General features: G+C 39.2%; 2 protein-coding genes across 3 annotated transcripts in view; one reads left to right on the forward strand and one right to left on the reverse strand.

Annotated features, from left to right (window-relative positions):
* LOC120776560 overlaps positions 1–22,865 on the forward strand; it is a 24,979-nt gene continuing 2,114 nt past the window's right edge. Inside the window, exons 1-18 of the mRNA XM_040107321.1 lie at positions 1–114; positions 454–693; positions 1,798–2,006; positions 9,943–10,170; positions 10,229–10,539; positions 10,599–11,125; positions 11,187–11,321; positions 11,388–11,560; positions 11,624–11,841; positions 13,200–13,419; positions 13,491–13,719; positions 13,778–14,274; positions 14,343–14,458; positions 14,529–14,655; positions 14,745–14,963; positions 20,141–20,284; positions 20,352–20,528; positions 21,627–21,876. Coding sequence (XP_039963255.1) covers positions 663–693; positions 1,798–2,006; positions 9,943–10,170; positions 10,229–10,539; positions 10,599–11,125; positions 11,187–11,321; positions 11,388–11,560; positions 11,624–11,841; positions 13,200–13,419; positions 13,491–13,719; positions 13,778–14,274; positions 14,343–14,458; positions 14,529–14,655; positions 14,745–14,963; positions 20,141–20,284; positions 20,352–20,528; positions 21,627–21,876 — 3,811 coding nt within the window. The 5' untranslated portion in view covers positions 1–114; positions 454–662. The remainder of the gene's footprint in view (positions 115–453; positions 694–1,797; positions 2,007–9,942; positions 10,171–10,228; positions 10,540–10,598; positions 11,126–11,186; positions 11,322–11,387; positions 11,561–11,623; positions 11,842–13,199; positions 13,420–13,490; positions 13,720–13,777; positions 14,275–14,342; positions 14,459–14,528; positions 14,656–14,744; positions 14,964–20,140; positions 20,285–20,351; positions 20,529–21,626; positions 21,877–22,865) is intronic.
* LOC120776568 (arginine kinase) lies at positions 15,696–18,000 on the reverse strand. Of its 2 annotated transcripts, XR_005705440.1 has the most exons (5): positions 17,489–18,000; positions 17,172–17,422; positions 16,370–17,106; positions 15,852–16,311; positions 15,696–15,795 (listed from the first exon to the last, which is right to left on the reverse strand). XR_005705440.1 is itself a non-coding variant. In XM_040107333.1 (4 exons), the coding sequence occupies exons 1-4, from the start codon at positions 17,495–17,497 to the stop codon at positions 15,938–15,940; spliced, it is 1,371 nt and encodes a 456-aa protein (XP_039963267.1). In that variant the 5' UTR covers positions 17,498–18,000; the 3' UTR covers positions 15,696–15,937. The 2 variants fall into 2 exon arrangements, 1 of the variants encoding a protein (XP_039963267.1); XM_040107333.1 differs by having other exon boundaries at positions 15,696–16,311.

Consider the following 22,865-nt stretch of genomic DNA (forward strand, 5'->3'; position numbering starts at 1 on the left):
CGTCGCGTACGAAACTCATCAAGTGTAAAGCACAGTTTCAAGGCAGCAGGACATTGAGGCAATTTTCAAAGACATTTCGTTGTGTTTCCGGTTGCACTAAGTGCGTGTGTGTGTGTGCGTACGCTTTTTAAAATCGATATATATACTCACATACATATACATATATGTATGTATGTGCGAAATCTTATTGATAACCGGATATTAGTGAATAGTTTGATTTTGTAGTGATTTACTGTTATATGAAAACCGCTTTTGTCTTACAAATCTACTATATAAGCGCCTGTGTGTGTGTGTGAATATTTTGTGCCGTCTGCGAGCATACCACAAGCGTATTTAGCGTTATCAGTTCCAAAAAATTATAAAACCAGCGCATATACATACTTACATATATAGTTACATATATAATATATAGTATTTATATATATATGTATATTTTTGTTTATATATGCAAAGATTGAATGAAACGCTTGTGTGATCCAAAATATGTGAACCACCAGTGAAATGCGCGCAGAGTAAACATAATCAACAACAAAAATACACACATTAAACAAGAAAAGCCAACGTGCAAAGTGCAACACAGTGCAGTTAAAGGATCATAGCATCATAACAGAACAGATAATCGAAATTTATACAAATTTTATTACACAGTTCTTAGCACCGGGATGAGGCGTAACAGCTGCCTAATTTTACTCTGTACGTTTTGTATACATACATATGTATGTATATATATGCACACATACATATGTACATAAATAGTTGTAAAAAATCTCTTTACACACATATACGCTTTGTATGTGTGCGCATTCTTAAATAAATTTGTTTGATTTCATTTGCATCGAGATTTAATCTTACTAAAGTATATTTTTTTAGCTGCTAATCGCAGCGATGACGTAATTTTTTTTTTTAATTTACATACTGGAATACTAGGAAACCGCTATCTATTTGTTAGACGGACTGGCTCATACTTCTTTATAATAACCTTCACAAATAAAAAAATGTTTTCTATACACGGACCTGATTTTGATCGTTCAGTTTATATGGCAGCTATACGCTATAGAGGTCCGATCTGAACAATTTCTTTCGAGATTAAAGCATTGCCTTGGACAATAATCTGTGCCAAATTTTTTGAAGATATCTCTTCAAATAAAAAAGTTTCCATACACGGACCTGATTTTGATCGTTCAGTTTATATGGCAGCTATATGCTATAGTGTTTCGATTTAAACAATTTTTTCAGTGATTGTAACATTGCCTTGGAGAATAATCTGTCTCAAATTTTTTGAAGATATCTCTTCAAATAAAAAAGTTTTCTATACGAGTTCCCGATTTTGATTGTTCAGTTTGTATGACAGCTATATGCTTTAGTTGTCCGATGTCAACGATTCTGACAAGTGAGCAACTGCTTGGGGAGAAAAAAACGTGTGCGAAATTTCAAATCGATAGCACTAACACTTTGGGACTAATTCACATACATATATACAGACAGATATACGAATTTAATAAATATTTGCTATACATATAGCAAAAACATGTAGCAGCGAAAAATATTTTGTTTTATAAAGTTCAAACACATTTTCATTATTTTTTTTTTTTCAAATAATTTTTTTTTATAAATTTTAACTTTAAACATTTTGTTTATAATATCTCATCAACGATCAAGCAAATTTATAATAATTTATAAATGAAAAAAATAAAATAAATAAAAATTTTCAAAAGAAAAGAAAATATTAATATACTTATATACTTTGCCTCAAAACTGCATTTTATATAATCTTTCGAATTTCAATATCTTCGCCAGCCTTATTGCTGTCCGTGCTCAGTGCGAGTGTGAATGCTTTTCATATCATCGCTTTGAATCGCCAATACGAGTATGAGTACGTCGGTACGGTGGCAGTGGGTGCCAAGGCACCACAAGAAGATGAACATCCGGCTCCGCCAACTTCCGGTTGGATTGTGCGCGGCAAGTTGACACTACAACGACAGACGGCAAATGTTTTAGCCGCAGCGGTAAGTGTGTAACAAAGCATTAACATTTGACAGGTTTCTAATACCACCATTGCGCAAGGCTGCTGGTTTACAGTTTCCGTTATATCTGTGTGAAATACTATAACAAAATTTTTCTTTGCGTTAGTCTACTGTAGCCAGTGTACTTGAAAAGCCTGTTAACAACTCTGAGTTTATATTTTTAGGAAGCATTGATCAAAGTATTTGGCGGGATTACTCAGTGTGATTTGCACTTCAATACTTTTATAGAAAGTTGAAGCATTGCTCCAATAGTTTCGGCAGATATAATCACGGTTCAACCCTCATAACAATAACTCTAATGTCTTTGAAAGGAAGACTTAATCTTTACTCTTAAACTAACAACTCGGAACGAAATTGAAACCACTGACCACTGTTTCTTTTTGCGAACAGCTTCTCGCAAGCCATGCATAACACTCAAATACAGGGCTTTTTCATAAGGACGCATTCAGACAGATAGACATATTTTTTCTTCATTTTTCTTCAGTACGGTTTGTTATTTCATTATGGAAAGCTATACGATCCAACAACTAGTCAAAATTATTAATTTTTACTACCGAAATTCGGAGTCAGTGGTCTCAACCTTAAGAGCGCTACGTCCAATTTATGGTCGTCATAATCGTTCTGTCAGAGCAACAATTGAGCGGCTAATGGAAAATTTTTAATCCACTGGCACAGTCAGAGAAAGAAGTGGCCGTAGTGTTGAGAATATCGCTGCCGCTAGCGCATCAATTGAGGAAGACCCAAATCAGTCTTTTACACGCCGTTCTTAAGCGTTGGAACGTCGTTGTGGCAAATTTTGCGAAAAGATCTTGGCCTACATCCTCACAAGATCAAATTGTCGCAAAAACTGTAGCCGGTTGACCACCAGAGTCATCGTATGTTCGTGAATTGGGCTGACTAACAACTTGAAAATGATCTGGATTTTCATCGAAAAATCATATTCAGCGATGAGGCTAATTTCTGGTTGAATGGCTGCGTCAATAAGAAAAATATGCGTTATTGATCAGGCAGCAATCCACACGTAATCCATGAATTACCATTGCATCCCGAAAATATTACGGCTCGGTGCGGTTTATGGGCCGCCGGCGTCATTGGACCGTACTTCTTCCATGATCCTCTAGACCGACACGTTACTGTTAATGGGAATCACTACCGCTCAATGGTAACCGAATATTTTTGGCCCGAATTCGACGATGTGGAATTGGACAATATTTGGTTCCAACAGGACGGCGTCGCAAGCCACACAGCGAACGTCACAATCGATTTATTAAAAATCAAGTTTGGTGAACGTGTTATCTCATGAAGTGGCCCAGGCAATTGAACGCCTCGGTCGTGCGATTTGACGCCGTAAGACTATTTTTTGTGGGGCTACGTCAAGTCTATGGTTTATGCCAACAAGCCATTGACGATTGATGAACTTCGTACGTATATCGAACGTGAAATTGTAGCAGTATCGGCCGATTTATGCTCGAAAACCGTCGAAAATTAGGTTTAGCGTCTGGACTTCTGTAAGCGGACCCATGCTGGCCATGCAAAAGAAATCGAGTTCTATACATAATGGCATCGAATGTTCCATTTTTGTTTTATTTAAAAAACTCTTGTAGCGCTCTTATTGAAAAACCCGTTAGTATACTTTGTTGAAAGTTTGTCCGGTGAAAAGGAATTCGGAGTGCAGCGAAGAAAACTGTCAACATGACCTTGATTTTTGATCTGCTCGTCTACAATTATATTATATAGAAAGTTAATTAGTTATTTGTTTGCCATTCTAATCATCTTGACCTCACACAATTAATAAATATACTATATTTATATTTATATTACTATTTTCTACTTCGTTTTAATCTTTTCGAGATGAAGGCATGATAAACAAATATATGTGCTTACATAACGAAGCTGATGAGGGTTAACTCGTTAGAGTTAAAACTCAGTAGAATTATTTCTGTGAATTCGCAAATAGGTATTATGTATCAAATTTGACCCTGGTTGACAACAAAAACATTTTCACATATTTTAAAACAAATCTTTATTATCGCCTTGAAAATAGGTTCCTATTGAGCAAACATAAGCATGTCAATTTTCCATACACTTGTTAGAAAACCTGGATGGGATTTCCTTAGCGAATTTTGGCTTTTATTACTTTCGACTAGTTTTTAGAGCGGTATTCGGTTTGATGAATGTTGGGTTCTCAGTGTTGCCTAGCATCCCTATCCGTCCTCTACTCGCTGATTTTTTAAAAAATTTAGGTCTTTTGGCACGAGTCTAACATTAGTATGTTTTATTCCCAAAATATTAATAAATATGTTCTGAATCGATGCAAAAGAGATGTTACCAAAAGATCCGTCAGGATCGGGAAAGACATTTCCGAGCCATTCAATACCAAAAGAGGTTTCAGACAAGGTAACTCCCTTTCGTGCGACTTCTTCAATCCACTGCTGGAGAAAACAATTCGATCTGCAGAACTTAATAGGGAAGGTACAATCTTCTATAAGAGTGTACAGCTGCTGGCGTACTCCGATCATATTGATCATTGACCTCCATAACCGCGCCGTTAGTTCTGCTTTCTCCAGACTAGATAAGGAAGCGAAGCGTATGACTCTGGTAGTGAACGAGGCCAAGACGAAATATCTCCTGTCATCAAACAAACATTCGTCGCACTCACGCCTTGGCTCCCACGTCACTCCTGACAGTCATAACCTCGAAGTCGTAGATAATTTCGTCTATCTTGGAACCAGTTTTAACACCACTAACAATGTCAGCTTCACAATCCAACACTGAATAACTCTTGCCAGCATCTGTTGAGCATCAGACTCAGTAGACAATTGAGTAGTAAAGTCCTCCCAACGAACAAATACCAATTCCCATAACTCACTCATTATTCCCATCCTGCTATATGATGCAGAGGCATGGAAGATGAATTACGAGTTTCGAGAGAAAGGTTCTGTGGAAGATTTATGGTCCTTTGCGAATATCGCATTCGATGGAACGATGAGCTGTAAGAGATATACGATGACATTGTCACAGTTCAGCAAATTATAAGACAGTGGCTACGCCGGCTAGGTTATATTGTCCGAATGGACTAAAACACTCCAGTTCTGAAAGTATTCGTCGCAGTACCCACTGAGTGAAGCAGTGGAAGACTTCCACTCCGTTGGAAAGACAAAGTGGAGCAGAACCTGGCTTCGCTTGAAATCTCCAATTGTAAACTCGGCTATAACCGCGTAAGCGCTGTCTTTCCTAATCAAGAAAAAGAAGGATGAATGGCTCGCATGTGGAAAGGTTTCGGTGACTTCACGACCTTCACAAAATGCTTGTGCTTGTGATAAAGTACGAAAGTACGCTATCAAGTTACTGAGACACCTACAAACCTGTCTACTTATATGTACTATATATAGCATTAGAAAGCATATAGAATTTAATCATGTGTCTTTCAAGCATTTACATTTCACCTCGTCTCAAAGTCCTTTTAATTTGAATAAGTTTTTTTTTTTGTTAAATAAAGTAATTAGTTTTATTTTCATTTCGGCAATGGCCTTTTCTACCTCTTATTTCTCACTTAATAAGAAATTTCCAATTTAATGAATACCGAACTACAACAAGAAGCCGCGAATCAAATTCATCAGCAAAACAGAAAAAAAAAACAAGTAAAAATTTAAATAAAATAAAATAAATAATGAAGGCAAAAATTCAATACTGGCAAACGACTGTTTTTGCTTGCTTTTTTGTGGGGGCCATTATTGTCGTTGTTGTTGCTTATGGGGATGTCAAACAAATTGACCTTTCCAGTGCGTCGTGTTGAACTGCGGCGAACCGTTATTCACCAACACTTGTCGCCTGAATGCAGGTTGCGGTTCTCACTGCCATGAACGAACATGTAATCACTTTTAATTGTTTTAACTAACTAAGCGCACAGACGTTGCAAAAAGTAAAGCGCCTACCCTCTAGAGAAACTTTTACATGTAACTAGTCAAACCATTGCAACTCACTTTACCGGTAAATATATACTAATGAGTTCAGCAGCTGAGAGAGAACGTTACAGTGCCTAAGGGTGCCCGCAGGGTGAACGTAAATGTGCATGTGGCGTAAATGGTAAAATACGAACGGCTCGGCTTTAAGTATACACTCTGCAGACAGTCTAATGTATTCACTCAAGAAATGCCTTCGTGACTTGAAGCTGTCGCTATAACAGTAACGAGACCAACGCATTCGTGAAACCTCTAGATAATGGTGCCCGAAAAATTAAATATAAACTGAGAAGGTCGAATGTAGATGCTACGAGCTCTGCTGCTACATATATCTTCTACTACTTAGAACTATCAAGTTGGTGGTTCCTTAAAACATTGAAACATATGTATGTCTAGAGAACACACTGCAAGCGTGATCACTTTTAAGGTTTGCATTAGTGCATTGTCTTTGATCAAGTTTTCTTCCTAATCGTCCTAGAATATAAGTATTCCACATTACCAAATCAGTTCAACTGGATATTCGATACTATTGAAGTATCATTTTTTAAGTTTTCAAAGTTTGAAAAGCATGATAAATCCCAAAAACTGTTTTCAAAAGTAATAGCTCATTTGTGAGTTCACCGGTCTCTATTAGAATACTAGGCTTTCATATTTAGCAAAATACGCCCAGATTACATATTGCGCTTAAAGTGGATTCAACCATTGATGACGCAGACAAATGTACACAGTATTAAAACTTTCATTGCTTGAGTATCCTCAATCTAATTGGCCAAGAATTGTAAACGGCTATCTCATCGACTTTTCGCGCTTTCTCGCTGCATGGAACCTAACATTATCCGCACTAAATCCACAGCGACTATATTCACAAACTGGACGAAGGAGTGGAGACTTGACAATAAAATTGCAGTCAATGGTGTAAAGATGCCGAATGTCAATAAACCTAAGATTTTAGGTGCGACTTTCGACAACCTTCACTCCTCACGAGACAGCGATTATTGCCAAAGTACAGAGCCGCAAGAAAATTCTCAAGTCGCTAGCCGTCAGCACATGAGGAAAAAACAAAGAAATGTTATTAGCAACATACAAGTCAATCGACCAGTACTCAACTCCGTAGCCGCCTGAATGCGGTGAAACACAGACGACGAAGCTACGAACATGTCAGAACACTGCACTTCGGACTACGATAAGATGCTTCTTGATGTCTCCCATCGAACACCTGCACAGTGAAGCCCGTATGTTCTCAGTTAAGAAGCATAATGAACTCCTCTCCAAGCAATTTCTGCTACGGTGCTCTCGCAGAAAGCATACATAAAAGAATACGCCGACCAGACTTCGGACGCAACTAACTTCAGACAAGCACTGACCGCCATTCACAATGGCACCATTAACACCTTCACAGATTACCTCTCAGTGAATGGCGTATTTGGAGTTAAATCACCACCCATTGCAGAAGAAGAGTTCGAGTTGCTGCGAGAAACAAGAGTGACTCTTGCGCAGCTTTCCTCTGGATACTGTTGCAGGTTAAATTCCTACTCTGAGTCCCCGCATGACAATAGCCACCTCTTTGCATGCCCTGCTAGCCCTGCATATCTGACACCCTTCTCCCTTTGATTCGATCCCGTCGAGACAGCACGTTTCCTGGGCCTACCGTTGGATGACGTCGATAACAACTTATCTAGTCCTTACCATACTAACGTTGATTAGGTACCCGTTACAACAACAACAACTCAACTCACCTCATCCACAACCCTATTTCAAGGATTATGTACCACGAGGTACATTCCTTCTGCGGGACCTGAGATGCCCATTTTTACCACCACTATACAAAACTGTAAATTGCTTTATAGGCAATAAAGTGTATGAATTCAGAGACCCTGAAATATTTATCAAAATATTTTTGCGAATCCTTAGATCCACGTTTTGCATTCCGGTGCTGGTCATAACTAAATTCTCACATTTACTGCAGGGAAGTCTGCCGCACACACACTCGCATGCAGCTATTACTCAGACGTTTTACGCTTGTATGCATTAGCGTAGTGATTGTGGCAACTCAGCCGATCGCGAACTATCACCAGTTGGGCGATATGTCGTGACGATTTATGTGACGTTTCAGCATGTATACACCAATATACCACCTGTGTATATGTGTATGTATGTGTTTATGTGTGTGTGAGTGTAGTGCGAAAAAAGGAAATATTTACACATGCCCACACATCAGCTACTCGCACATGCCGGCTGTGATTAATCTGTGAATATCTTCTTCATGCCTATTCTTGTAGTCAACAATGACCGGCTACTATACCCACATACACACAAACACATACACATACATATATAGAAATGTCTTTAGCTATTTTTACAAGTATGTGTTTTGAAGATTGCTCGACTTGAAGTAATAAATAAAAGCTTATCAGACAAACAGCTGATTACCTCGGATCACCATTCAATATTTGAGAAATAGTGTAGAGTACAAATGTATGTATGTATGTATGTATAAGTATATATTTAAAAGATCCAATATACATGTACATATATGCATTTCCACATACATATGTATATATCAAGTTGTAGTGTATGTATGTTTGTAAATGGGTACATATCAGTGACGGCACAGATATTTTTAAATTTGGGCAGACATAAACGAATGTCAACTAAATGATACCGGCTTGTCATTAGTCGTAATCTTGAAGGTTCCTTAACGACTTCGAAGATATTTTTGAAAACAAATTTTAGAAAAAAGAACATTATGTTTATACTCATAGTATATCTATTTCATGCCCCTATTCTGAGGGCCATTAAAAAACAGTTGAATCAAGCGCTAGAATGAGGTATGATCCTCCTTTATTTAAGCTGGGCTGTCAGGGGATGTAGATAGCATTTCAAAACTAAGCAAAGATGGTGGTATATATGCAAAGTACTGTTTAATAAACTTAGAAAACATCACCTCGATTTTTGAGCGGCTTTGGTGCAGTTTTTTAGGTTTCGGCTCATTTTTTCCTCTCCATTCCGATGATTTTTGACTTGTTTGCATGTCAAACTCATAAACCCATGTCTCATCGGCAGTTATAATGCTCTCCGTGAATGTGTGATCGAAATTCGTACGATCAAGCATGTCCAACCAGACCATTTTACGGTACTCTTTAACAAAAAATTCAGCTTTAAGGGGACGAGGCGTGCAAGAACGCGTTTCATACCCGTAAAATCCACCAAAATCATTCGAACGGACTCGCGAGTAAAGGCTCTCTTGCCATCTCTCTAACACTTGTCTGACGACTTTACTTTTTTAATATTTTCATCAGTTGGAGAAGTCGAAGGTCTTTCAGAACGAGGTATGTGTTTAACGATCTCTCGACCATCTTCGAAGGCTTTGTACCACTCGTTGGCTTGTGTTTTTGATAAAACTAAATCACCGTAAGCCTTTTCCAAAATTTTGTCCAACAAAAATTGAGACCAATTCTTTATTCGATACTTTTATCCATTGTAAAAACCGCAATGCACTACTGAGGTATACCGACTTAAGCAGATCCTGACAAACTGGTTGACAGGCCGCGCTCCATTTTGGCATGCTAATTAAATACAGTCCTACCAACTCAGCAAAATATATATTTTTTCAAACATCATTTACCCGAGGCATATGTATAATAACAATTTACATTATTAGCACGACCTTCAAAAATCATATCGTGTTGTCACCCCCTCAGACGCTTCATAAAAACGGTTGCACCTTTGGGCTGTCTTGTAGGCAGATATTCAAATAAATTTGCGTTGCTTTATGACTAGCATTATACCATTTAGTATTTCTGTGGTCTGAGTAATTAACAACTATCGTTCAACTATTCTTTCATGAGTACATTGAGAAACTTTACTGAGAGTTGGGAAAACAGGAAATTTCTAAGTTTTCTGTCTACGGGTTTCTAGCCGATTTATAAACATTTAATATTGTTTCTCTTTTACAGCTCGTCATCGATGATATAACACTGAATAATTCTGGTGAAAAGTTCCTACAAAATAAGGAAATGTACCCACCCTACAAACCATTTAAAATCGTACTCACGCCCGATGGCACAATCTCACATCTCTTCTTCAAGGAAGCAGATCCAATTTGGTCGACCAATTTCAAGCGTGCCATTGCATCTATAATGCAATTTCAAGTGGAGACTAGTGGTGCTTTTGTCGTAGATGAGGTAAATATTAAATAAACAATTTAATTCTATTTATTTACTCTTGAACTTTATACATTAGATTGGCATACATGGCAAATGTTCGACAGAGTATTTCGTCTCGAATAAGACTAATTATATTTCCATACGCAAAACGCCGGAATTGAAGACTTGCACACCCTTCTCAGAAGCCATTCACGTCACACGCAGTAATGTACCCTCCAATACGTGTGAGTTCGACTTTCAAAAGAACGTCATTATTGGTAATGAAGCCATTTATGGCATGTTGCCACATCCGGTGACTGGTTACTTCCTCAGCATGGCGCATGTCAAGGGCACAACTTTGATACACACTTTTGAGTCAACAGGAGAGGCGCAATATATAAACTCAGAGTAAGCTGCAGCGTTGAAATATTTGTTAGACCAGAAACCTATTTTTGTGTGTATTTTAGACTTTTACTGAATTTTCTGAACGAAACCTCCATCGATAATCCCATAGACATTGAGACATCCATGTGTTCCGAGGTGTCTGGCCTTGAACTGTTACCCGTCGAACTTAACGATCCTACGGGTGGACGCAATCCACAATTACAAGAATCTCTAATAACCGCAGCTTCCAGTATGCTTAATAGACTTGCGGAAGGTCTAGAAGATGCCGAACTACAATTTGGTGAACCTTATGATACTGCCGTTTCCGATTTGATAAAAGTATTGTCAGAAATGGATTATGATTCCTTAAAGAAGCTGTATAGAGATGTAGATATCGGTACTTCGTATCGACAGGAGACAATACGAAATATATTTAATGAGATTATACCACGTATCGGTACAAAAGCTTCGGTATATTTAACGAGAGACTTAGTGTTGGAAAAGGATCTTAAGTCTACTATTGCGGTACAGCTACTGATTTCCATACCTTTCCATATATTTGAGCTATCTATCGATTTGGTAAAGGAATGTGAAGTATTTCTAACATTGGGTGAGTAGTTTAAGTGCTAAAGCCTTTGAGCAGTATAACTTCAGAACACACTTAATTACAGGACCTGATAGACCAGACGTACACCAAGCAGCTATTTTGAGTTTCGCTACCCTAGTACATAACGTCTTCATGGCTGGACGCATCAATAAGGATGTATTCGAGGAATATGTGCAAAAATATTTCAATCTCTATTTGAGTAAGTTAGCCAATGTTGACTGTATTATGTACACTTAAACGTTCGTTTGTGTAATCCTTCGCACAGATAGCAACGATTATGAGCAAAAAATGCTATATCTACAAGGTCTGAGCAATCTGCAAGTGGGCAATGTGGCCAACTATCTGGATCCCATTGTTAGCGATCCAAATGAAAATGAGGATATCAAATTTTTGGCCGCTTGGGTGACACTCTCCCTGGCTACAGAGCGCGCAGAACGGGTATAAATCAGCGGCTTTTTTTATAGTAAAGAAACTAGTTATAGTATTTTCAACTTTTTACAGATCTATGAAATCTATTGGCCAATTTTCGAATCGCGTAATGCCAGCTTGGAGTTACGTGTTGCCGCTGTTACGCTCCTGCTAATTTCAAATCCCACAGCAGCACGTCTTATCAGTATTCATCGCATTATACAAAGTGAAACCGATCCGCATATGATTAATTATTATCGTACAACCATCACCAGCATATCCGAAACAACGTACCCTTGTTATCAACATCTGTAAGTGGTCCCTTTAAAATTATAGTGCTGGTATATGAGCAGATCTCGAAATTTTGGAATTGTCATATAGGTTAGGTTAAGTTAATCTGGTAGCATAGACCAGTTTGGTCCTTTGTGATACCAGATGGAGTTCACATGCAAAGTCCAAGAGGAGTAGTCATCGTTTAGGATGCCTGCGCTTGACGCCAAATTTTAACAGACTCTGCGGCCTCACTGTCGATACTTCCTCCAGTGCATTATACTGTGAGGACCCCAGATGCTTACAAAGTAGTCTTGCGAATGCGGGACAAGTGCACAAGAGGTACTCCATCATTTCCCTGGTGCCCTGCTCTAGACATTTCCTGTTGTCTTATCGATCTGTCAACTCCATCTTGAGGGCTGGTGTCAATACCAGACAGCGACTAATTAGTATTCCTATAATGTTGCTATAGCATCTTCTATCGAACGCCAATAGGAATGCTGTGTACTTCCCATCTATCGTTTTGCACATGACTTTTACAGTTTGCTCGCTCCATCGGGCTTTGATTTTCTTCACCATGCTTCTGTCAAGGTCGTTGTATAGATGTTTTTTTTTCAGATGTTAGCCGCACACCATTCTTGGCAATCTCGCCCACAATTTTATTGCCCTCGATGGCTTTGTAGCCTGGCAACCTGTACAAGTGAAGTTGCTTACTTCTGGTAACACTTTCCACTGCTGCCCTGATTACCTGGGCACTTCTGGCCGATATGCGATACAAGGATACTGCCTTGATTGTTGTTTGGCTGTCTACGTTGATGTTGACTCTGAAATTGCCATCATTAGCCGCCAGCTCCGCGGCATTCGCAATAGCAAAGACCTCAGCTTGAAATATACTGCAGTGGTCCGGCAACTGAAAAGATTGCCTTATGCCTAACTCTGGACAGTATATTCCCGCACCAACTGCATCATCCATTTTCGAGCCATCAGTATAGATGTATAGTGTTGCGCGTAGCTAACATAGCCTTACGCCAACCATCTTTTTCTATGTTTACTTTGAACTTTCTTTCCCAGTTGAAAAGTGGGGTCGTGTAATCGATGTTTGCCCACCCGCCATTACCCAACGAGCTATGCCCGAAGAATTCTCATATAGTAACTCACGACCAAACTCAACTTCTATCCTTTATTACTGTATGGTCTTCCTTAAATTTTGATGGATAAATTAAAAAAAAATCTAGTCTGGAGAAATATACCAAGCTAAAATTAATAAATCATATTATTAGTAAGAAATTTGGTTCACTTGCATTCCTCAAATCATTTAGATAACAGTTATATCTTAATGAATATCCTATGGCTCATTTTTAACTCATTTTTCATTAATCGCCATCTCACGCTCTATTAGGCGCCGCCTGCTCTCGTATATGCATCGACATTTACCACAAAAGCCCGAACCACGCTACTGGGTCACCGGCAACTATATATTCGATTATCGTGATTCGAAATTCGGTATTGGTGCAATGTTGCAAGCGTTTTTGGTTGGCGACTCGAAGTCAGACTTACCTGTAGTTGCTTATTTTAAATTCGATACAGAAGCGCTGGGAAAGTTTACCGGACAATTGGCGGTAGGTGGAGACAATTCAAAGGCCTGCTTGCATATTTATTACTATTTATTGCAATTTATTGCAATTTACAGTTATACATCAAGGCACGCGGTCTACCAGATGCAATTTTCCACAAATTTCTCAAAAATGCTGCGAATCCACTGAAATTCGAACACATCAAGGAATTACTACATGCGATGAATGCGCCAATTATACAGTCGAAACCACTGCATCTTGAGTTCATTCTACAAATGGAAGGCAAGACGGTGTTGTCTTATTACCTAAATCAGAAAACTTTCCAAAAACTAACCTATACTGACCGTAAGTACGCTTATAACCTAACATGGATCTTCACTTTTGATCACCGATCGCTTTGCAGTTATTAACCGCGTGAGTTTCATTATACGCGCCGATAGTCACATCAATATGCAAACGGTACGTTGGCCATTCATGGCCAAATATTCAGTACCTACAGTTTTGGGTACCGCTTCAGACGTCTTACTGCAAACCACAGTGCTTACTTCACTGCGTGGCAACATTACGCAACATCAAGCCAATGATGTAATGAAGTCCGCACTGGAGATTGATGCACGTTACTCGTCGTATGCGTCGTGCCGTAGTCGTAGTTACAATCCGTTCTTAAATCTGGATCATGAGATTAATCGCGAACAAGGTTTTCTCATTTATGTGCCATTCAATACCGATTTAAATCTGAATATTACTAGCAAATGTCTGCGTTACTCCTTCCAGCGTCCAGAGAATATGACCAGTGGGCTCTCATTCAAATCGCGTTCGATTACATCAACTCGTGGCCAAATAACAAAAGCCACGGCACCATTCGAGGAGATCATGTATCCGGATCGGCTGGTTGATGTGGCAAGTTATTAAGTTTTGTTGCGGGAAAGCAATTTATTTATCTTATTTTTATTATTTTTTAATTTCAGTTCCAACTATTCAAGTATGACACGGAGGATCTGGGTATTTCGATGTCCATAAAAACGAATCTTAATGAACTGAATAAATATCGTGGCATGCTGCTTAAGTCCGAGTTTATGGAAAAGTGAGTTTGTCATGGAGTGAATGAATGAATTTTAATTTATACATAAATACCGCTTCTGTTACTCACATAGTGGCTTCTCACGTAATGTGGTCATCAATTTCTTGATGTATGTTTTTGGTGTGGCCCAGTTGAGTTCAATACATTTGGGCTATGATCGAAACTTTACAATGCTCGTACAGAACGAGAAACCAACAAAGGTGAGTAGCAGCAACAGGACTCTGCAATATCGCCGGATCTCAGCGATACTATATCTAACATAACTTGTTAAACCATCTTACTTGCTTAGATCGATGGCTCAATTTGCAAACAAGATCTCTTAAATACGGCTGAGAAGATTGGTCAACAATTTAGTTTAACTATGGAGCACTCGAGTAATTTGAACGTTAATGAAGCTTTACATAGTTGGAATATTACAATGGATGTTTATTCCTCAACCAAAAACAACTGGTTCAATGTTATTGGCAATTTGGAACGTACATCGAAAATCGACACGCGTGACTGGAAGGTAAGTGGATTCATATGACAAAAGTAGTTTGAATTAGATTTATATGGAATAATGGAGAAAGAGAGTATACAGCTGCTGGCGTACGCCGATGATATTGATTTCCGTTTGTTCCGCTTTCTCCATAATGGATAAGGAAGCGAAGCAAATGGGTCTGATAGTGAACGAGGGCAATACGAAATATCTCCAGTCACCAACCAAACAGCCGTCGCACTCACGACTTAGCTCCCACATCACTGTTAGCAGACATAACTTCGGAGTCGTAGATAACTTCGTCTATCTTGGCGACGTTACGAGCTTTAAAGAGAAAGGTGCTGCGGAAAATTTGTGGTCCTTTGCGCATTAGCCATGGAACGATGAGCTGTATGAAATATACGACGTAGTTCAGCAAATTTAGATAGCGGCTACGCTAGCTGTCATGTCGTCCGAATGGACGAAAACACTCCTGCTCTGAAAGTATTCGATGCAGTACCCGCTGGGGGAAGCAGCGGAAGACCTCCATTCCGTTGGAAAGAACAGGGGGAAAAAGACCTGACTTCGCTTGAAATCTCCAATTGGAGATAGTGACATGGTGGTGATGGACATGGTGAAAAGAGGAAACGACTGTCGCGCTGTTATTAAACCGGCTATAACCGCGCAAGCGGTGTCTACACCAGTAAAGAAAAATAAGTTCCAAAAATGTTACAGTCATTCAGCAACAGTGTAAGGACCGCAAACTTAATAAATGTCGGAAAATATCTTCACTATGAGAAACAAGTGATTTCAGAGTTTATTAGTGCGAGTTTCACGAATTCAGTCATAGTTAAAACTTGAATGGATAACAGAAAATATTACGCTAAAACATTAAAGAATTTTATAAATAAGAATAGTGTGAAATTAAGTTTATTTTACTTGCTGTTGTTGCTGCAGAAATATAGTTCAAATTTTGTCAGCAGACTCATAGACGTTTTAAAAACTCATAGAGTGTTTTAATGCGCTTAATCCTCACCACCGCCAGCTTCAAGCTCCTCTTCAGCGGCAATCAATGCGACTATGCCCTCCTGTAGCGATTTGACCAATTCAAATTCGCTAAACCCCAAGCGACGTCTATTCGATATATCCATAACACCATCCTCTATTTGTGTATGCTCACCACCTGTGCCACGTATTTGCAAACTCAACTCATCCGCCATGGCCTTGAGCTTATCCTCCTGCGCGGACAGCAATGGCAAGCGAATATGTACCGAAGCGCGAAGCGTAGTGCCAAGATTAGTGGGGCAGGCTGTCAAGTTGCCGTAGCGCGGATGACGCGCAAATTGCAGTGACTTCTCCAATTCGGTTATGCCCGTAACCAAACGATTATAGACGTCGCCTAAGAGATGTCATTTATATATAGGTTACGTTTCTTTTAAGCGTTTATCAATAATTACCTAAATCACCGCACTTGGCCATCGATATTATACGCAAATGATCCTCCTCATTAACCCAAATTAAAAATGTTTCAGCCGGATTATGGAATATACCACGGCCGGTAGGCCAAAAACGATAACAACCTGCAGTGGTTAAGTATTCATCGCCACGTTTGAACAGTATATGGCGTGCGACCATTTCACGTTGAATATCTGGCTCGATCTCGCCCATGCTGTAGTAAGCGCCAGTTAGCTCACCATCCAAACCCTCAGCGGCTGAACGCACTTTCTCCTCTATTTCAATATACTGTTTCTCACGCAATTTCGGGAAATACGGATAGCCTTCCAGATTGCGCGCTGTGCGAATTCTTGCCGACAGTATATATTTGCGCTCCGGATCCAAGTTTTCAATCTCATCTACATTACCCCAATCGGTTTCCTTTTGCAGTATATCGCTCTCATTTTCCAATTGACCGTGATAGTCGCGTATAACCGGATCGAAGAGTTTGGTGAAGACATCATACGATTCGGCATCAGCAGCATAAACGCCACAACTGGAGTCGTGATGTGTTGTACCCGATTGTATACAATCGAAAAGATTGGCTTCAGTGGGCGCTGCAGTTGTCGTCATCATATACTCGTCCAACACTTCACGCGTCAAATATTTGCGTAGCAGTGAGCTATTGTACTCTTCATCCTCCGTCAGACTCTTGAAGCCCTCCTCCAGTAACTCAGCGATCTCCTCGGGTGTCTTCTTGCTGTTTACGCATAAAACAAAAAATGTGTGGTTAAGGGTAGACTTATATGTAGTGTCAGAACTTACATTTGACTGCGCAAACGTTCCAATTCTTGCTCCAGCCGTGCTATAGTCTTATTGGCTTCATCGAGATCAGCTTTCATCATGTCGAACTGATCATCATCCGGGCAAGACTCACACATAAATTTACGCACAAAGCGTATGGCATCATCTGGTTTATTCTGTTCTTCATAGAGTTTAATCAGCGCCTTGCTGAGTGCGTCTATAACACCGGCGCGCTCCAAGTACTTGCGGTACTGCACTCGTTTGGATTCAATCTGTGTTGAACGAGACTAAAACTGTTTAGAATACGCACATAAATACTGCGGCGCCACGAAACCTACCGAAGACATGTCGAACACAAGCTTGAATTCGACTAAAAAAATGCCGGATTTGTCGCTTTCTTTCAATGACAACAACAAACTCTTTTACTTTATTTTATAACCAACGAATATATGTAGAATTTAAATTTGAAATTAAAAAGTGTTATTTGTGAATTTCGTTTTAATTCTAATCAAACACAACTGCAAAATTAGACCGTAGTTTCACGACGCTCTTTACAACTGGCATAAATAAGAAAAACTGAAATTTTAGCTGCCTAAAAAAATTAAACATTCACTTGTATTCGTTTTTGAAAAGATTTCAAAATCTCAAAACGAAATTGTACGCCATAAAAACACGGCTCTATCGATCAAACGCAACGGACTGAGTGAAAACGGCTTGCAAGGTAATGGAGTTGCAGTTGTTAGCAGCACGACGTCGGCCGTGCTAGACATGTTGGTGTTGTTGTTATATATCACAAAGTATAAATGCGTGTATATGTAGGAGCTTTTGGATGGAGTACAATAGACGCAAAAGCCTTACCCCAAAAGCAGTCAACGAACTGTTGAAGGATTTCACAGTCCCACAATGATAGGAGCTCAAGCTGTATGGAGAAGTACGTACGTATGTAGGTGTATTGAACAAACTGTTGTAAGAAGACAATTGTACATTCCTCCACGCTGTTGTTTTGTTGTGGTAACTAACGTGTCTAACGAGTCGACACCATGGCAATTTGTGTGAGCTACACTGCGGTGATTAAAGTGATAGAAGAAAATGGAAATTTTGGAACGGCAGAAAATATTCCCAAACCAGTTGTGAAAAATGCTACCGAGTTGAATATCCTTCCACGGATATATTTCTGCATCTGCTCCGATTACGTAGATCCGACTGTGTTGGAAGCATAAGTACTTTTCGAGTCTATAATTCGCAATTGAAAGGTCGAGAATCATAAAAAAAAAATTCTATTTCTCCTTTCCTTTTAAGTCGTTCCAACAATCACTTCTCGCATCGACATCCATTTTTCAAGCACCTCTTTAGAAGACTTTAAGAACCACACATACCTTATATACATATGCTATATATATAATAATAAAATATATATATATAATGTATAAATTTAAGTAAAGGGAATATTCTCCATGTAACGCCTTTCAATAGCCGTCAATACCGGCAAGATGTTAGCTAACTTTGACCACACTTACGTATGGTGTATATTTAACCTCAAATTGAGCTCATTTTTAAGCATTAATTTACGAGTGTGTATGTACTATTTACATATGTCATTTAATGCATTTTTGATTTGTCTTGTGTTTTCACACCTAAGTACAGCTGTTTAGATTCTTTTGAATGTAGACTGTGCGTAAACGTGCTTAGCTCGTCAACCAAACTTTCAATAGTTTACCAAATGCATAGTATATATGATTAAGGACCTCTCTAACTTTGTAGCTTCATTCTTCTTTTTTACTGACGTGGACAACGCTTACGCGGCTATAGGCGTGTACAACACCGCACCAGTCGTTCTTCCTTTTCGCTGCTTTGCGCCAATTTGAGAGTCGATGTTAGGACTTCAAAGCTTACGAACGTGTAAAACACTGGAGACGTGTCTCCCGTCTATCACAACGTGATCGATCTGGTTGATGGCTTTTCGATCCGTAGGCAGCCAGGTAGCGTGGTGAATTTTCCTACGCTGGAATCTAGTTGAACAGATAACTATATTTCGGGCTGCGGCAAAGTCGATCAGCCTCAACCCATTTGAGAGTCGTCTCAGTCCTTGTCCTGTCCATCGTACTTCTTGGACGGCGGTGATGTTTGACCTTATTTTTACGAGGACATCAACCAGCTGCGCATCGGCATCTTCCCAATTAACATCCCACCCATGCCTCTGCATCACATAGCAGGACGGGAATAATAACGGGAAGGACTCATAGAGGTTGGTTTTTGTGCAACGAGAGAGGACTTTATTTCTCAATTGTCCACTCAGTTCGATATGGCACCTGTTGGGCAAAGTTATTCCACGTTAAATTTCCAAGCTGTTAATACTGGTCCCCAGATAGACAAAATTATCTACTACTTCGAAGTTAAGACTACCATCAGTGACGTGGAAGCCAAGTCGCGAGTACGACGACTGTTTGTTTGATGACTGGAGATATTTCATCTTGCCCTCGTTCAACACTAAACCCATTTGCTTCGCTGTCTCATCCGTTCTGTTGAGACCAATGATATCAATATCATCAGCGTACGGCAGCAGCTGTACACTCTTATAAAAGATGGTGTCTTCTCTATTTAGTTCTGCAGCTCAAATTATTTTCTCCAGAAATTGAAGAAGTCACACGAAAGGGAGTCGCCTTGCCTGAAGCCCCGTTTGGTATCGAACGGCTCGGAGAGGTTATTCCCGATCCTGACGGAGCTTTTGCTCAACTTCAGTTTACACAGCCGTATTAGTTTTGCGGGGATACCAGCTCCTTTTCGTGCTGTCAAAAGCAGCTTTGAAATCGACGAAGAGGTTGTGCGTGTCGATTCTCTTTACACGGATCTTTTCCAAGATTTGACGCATGGATTTGTAACTTCCTTCGGAGAATATTATCAAGAACCAAAATTAATTATAACTTATTTTAACAGATTTATTAGGCCTTGAACTTAACCTACATTTCCATTTCATTTATTTACTCTTTCAGGCAGAAATCAATGCAACCTATGCACCACTCGTATTCACGAAGCGACCGCATACCTTCAATCTAGATGTGGAATTCGGCAACGCCAGCAGAACGAACGAAAATCCGCACAATACTTCAAAAGTGCATTTCTCCGGCAGGGCAGGCGTAAGTTGATTTAGGAGTTAAACGATACATTGAAGAAAATCTTAACAAATATTTTATATACATTCAGCCTTCGGATTATGCGCGCGATTTCTTACTCTCAGACAATCCACTCACCGACACCGACTTTTGTCCGAAGGAAGTACTCAAATTCAGCCCTATACCCACCTCGAAATATTGTAAGCGTAGTAATTTTGAGAACTTCACATCGATCACCAAATATGATATGGATTTGAAATTCGATAATGTAAGTGATTTGAAAGCACATCATTTGTGTAAATGTTGACAATTTTTAATCACATAACCTAACTTAAGATATTGCACTATTTCAACATATTGTATGGTATATTTATTAGCTTTAAAAATATTCCAACTAAATTGATATAAGGTTAGATTAGGCAAGGTTAGGTTAGGTGGCGGGGTTGATCTAAAATCGATGAATCTCACTTCGACAGAAATACGTCTATAGTGTTACCCATAAGCTGCCTAAAGTTTGATCAGATACTCATCGATCGACGAATCGTTTTGTGCTTGCCACAAATTTGTTAAGCCGTTTAATTTAAATCCCAGCAATTTCGCTAACTTCGACAAAGGTGTGTCTACGGAGATATTATTTACAATGCGGAGACTAAATAATTAATTTAATCATGCCTTTCCATTCTTTCGAACACACGTCCTGGTAAAGACTAACTTCAAATCCACAAACATAAATCGCAAATTCTATCTATTAACACACTCAGTATATATGAGATCTTCTTTTATCATATGTTCCTCAGTTGAATGATGTTCTTCCTCAATGAAGTTTGCTCGCCTATTGTCAAGTTTGAAAGAGATCGATTAATATTTCAGAGTAATGAATCCCTCCAGACATGCTTCACGCTCTGCGGGCTTTTGATATGTTGCAGATACCCTCACTACAGTTGATGGAGAGACCTCTTTATCCTACGTAGAGTTGATCATTCTTTATTAGACAAAGGTTGGGTTGATTGCTGTTGCAACTCCACGCTATGAATTGCCTTTGTAAGAAAACATTGCAATCTTTCAACGAAAGCTTAGTTATGTAGTAAGAGATTTGACGGTCAGATATTGTGAACGAAAAAAGTTCAACGCGTTTTTTCTGCAGTTTTGAAAAGCAATAGTCTCAATTAAGATATCTCCATAATTGATATTTTCCCGTTTAACTTTAAAACGGCGCTTTCGATAATGAGTTCGGTTATACCTCACATGTCTTATTGAAGTATTTTAGTATATAATTATTATAATTATAAATAATTGTTATAGTCTATGAGTATTCATATACATATACATATTTTATTTAATGTACTAATAAAATTATCTCCCCTAGATGCCTGCATGGTTTGATTTATGGTCTACGCGTTTGGACCACTTCGTCTCAGCCTTGTCTGAGAAAAAGGTGGAGAGTCTTAATTTGGATGAGGAAATTAATTTCTCACTTCATGCACCCAACGACCATTTCTGGCTGACGGTGGAAGTGAACGGTGTGCATTGGCGTATTTATCATATACCATTTTTGCAGAAATTGGACTCCAAATATGATGCCTCACATGAGATATCCTATGATTCGGGACTCAAACGTAAGTTATTGCAAAACAAAAGGTTGCTTAATGCATAGTGCGGAACTGTATACCGCTAAATCTAACCTACTCTCATCGCATGTTTCACCGACGGGACCAATGGAGTGAGTACTACTTCATGGGAGAGAAGAAAACATTTAAGCCTAACCTATTGTAAATGTCTCAATGTTATCATAAGTAGAGCTGACGTTTCGGCGACAGCTTTCCATTTTACAGAGGACTCGCACATACATAAATGCTGTAAAGTTTTCCTCCGTAAAACTGCCTCCAAGTGTGGTTTTCAGCTTTTCCCTTATACCTAAAAACCGAGGGCAATGATAGAGTACGTGTTCATAGTCTTCTATGCACTCTGTACACGACGGACAATATGGGCAAATTTTGTGTAGGTCAGGTTGAAATCCAGGTCCCCATGTTGTTCGAAATCTGTCAGTGTGTCCTCCATCCTTTGCATGAAGTTTGCCGCCGTCGCTGGCACATTGTGATGCTTTTGCTTCGCTCCTTTCTTTTTGCTGCTGTAGACGTCTCTGATAAGTTGTATATTCCCGTGAACACGTCACCCTGGATGTCTATCGGCACCATACCGACTAATATCTTTGATATGGTTCGAAAAGAGCTTATCACTTATTACGTTAATCGGTCTAGCATGTGATTTTATGTGTAGCGCCTGTATCCATATTGCAGCCCCATACAGTAGAACTGATCTCATTACCTTAACTATTAAAAATTGTCGGCTGGAGCGCATACAGCCTCTATTTGCCATCATTCTAGATAAAGCATTATAGATATTATTTGCTTTACATGCCGTGTTTTCCAAGTGATCCGTGAATTTAAGTCTTGAGTCCACTATTACACCAAGCTACTTCAACTGTGGCTGTGAAGTAATCTCACATTCTCCTTTAGTGAGCGATATATTCTTCAATTTTCCTGTAGCTTATGAGCAAGCTTCTGTTTTCTGCTCAACCATATCTTTGTCTGTCCGTAGGTCCGTA

This window comes from Bactrocera tryoni, chromosome 1, assembly GCF_016617805.1.
Source record: "Bactrocera tryoni isolate S06 chromosome 1, CSIRO_BtryS06_freeze2, whole genome shotgun sequence".
Taxonomy (NCBI): Eukaryota; Metazoa; Arthropoda; class Insecta; order Diptera; family Tephritidae; genus Bactrocera; species Bactrocera tryoni.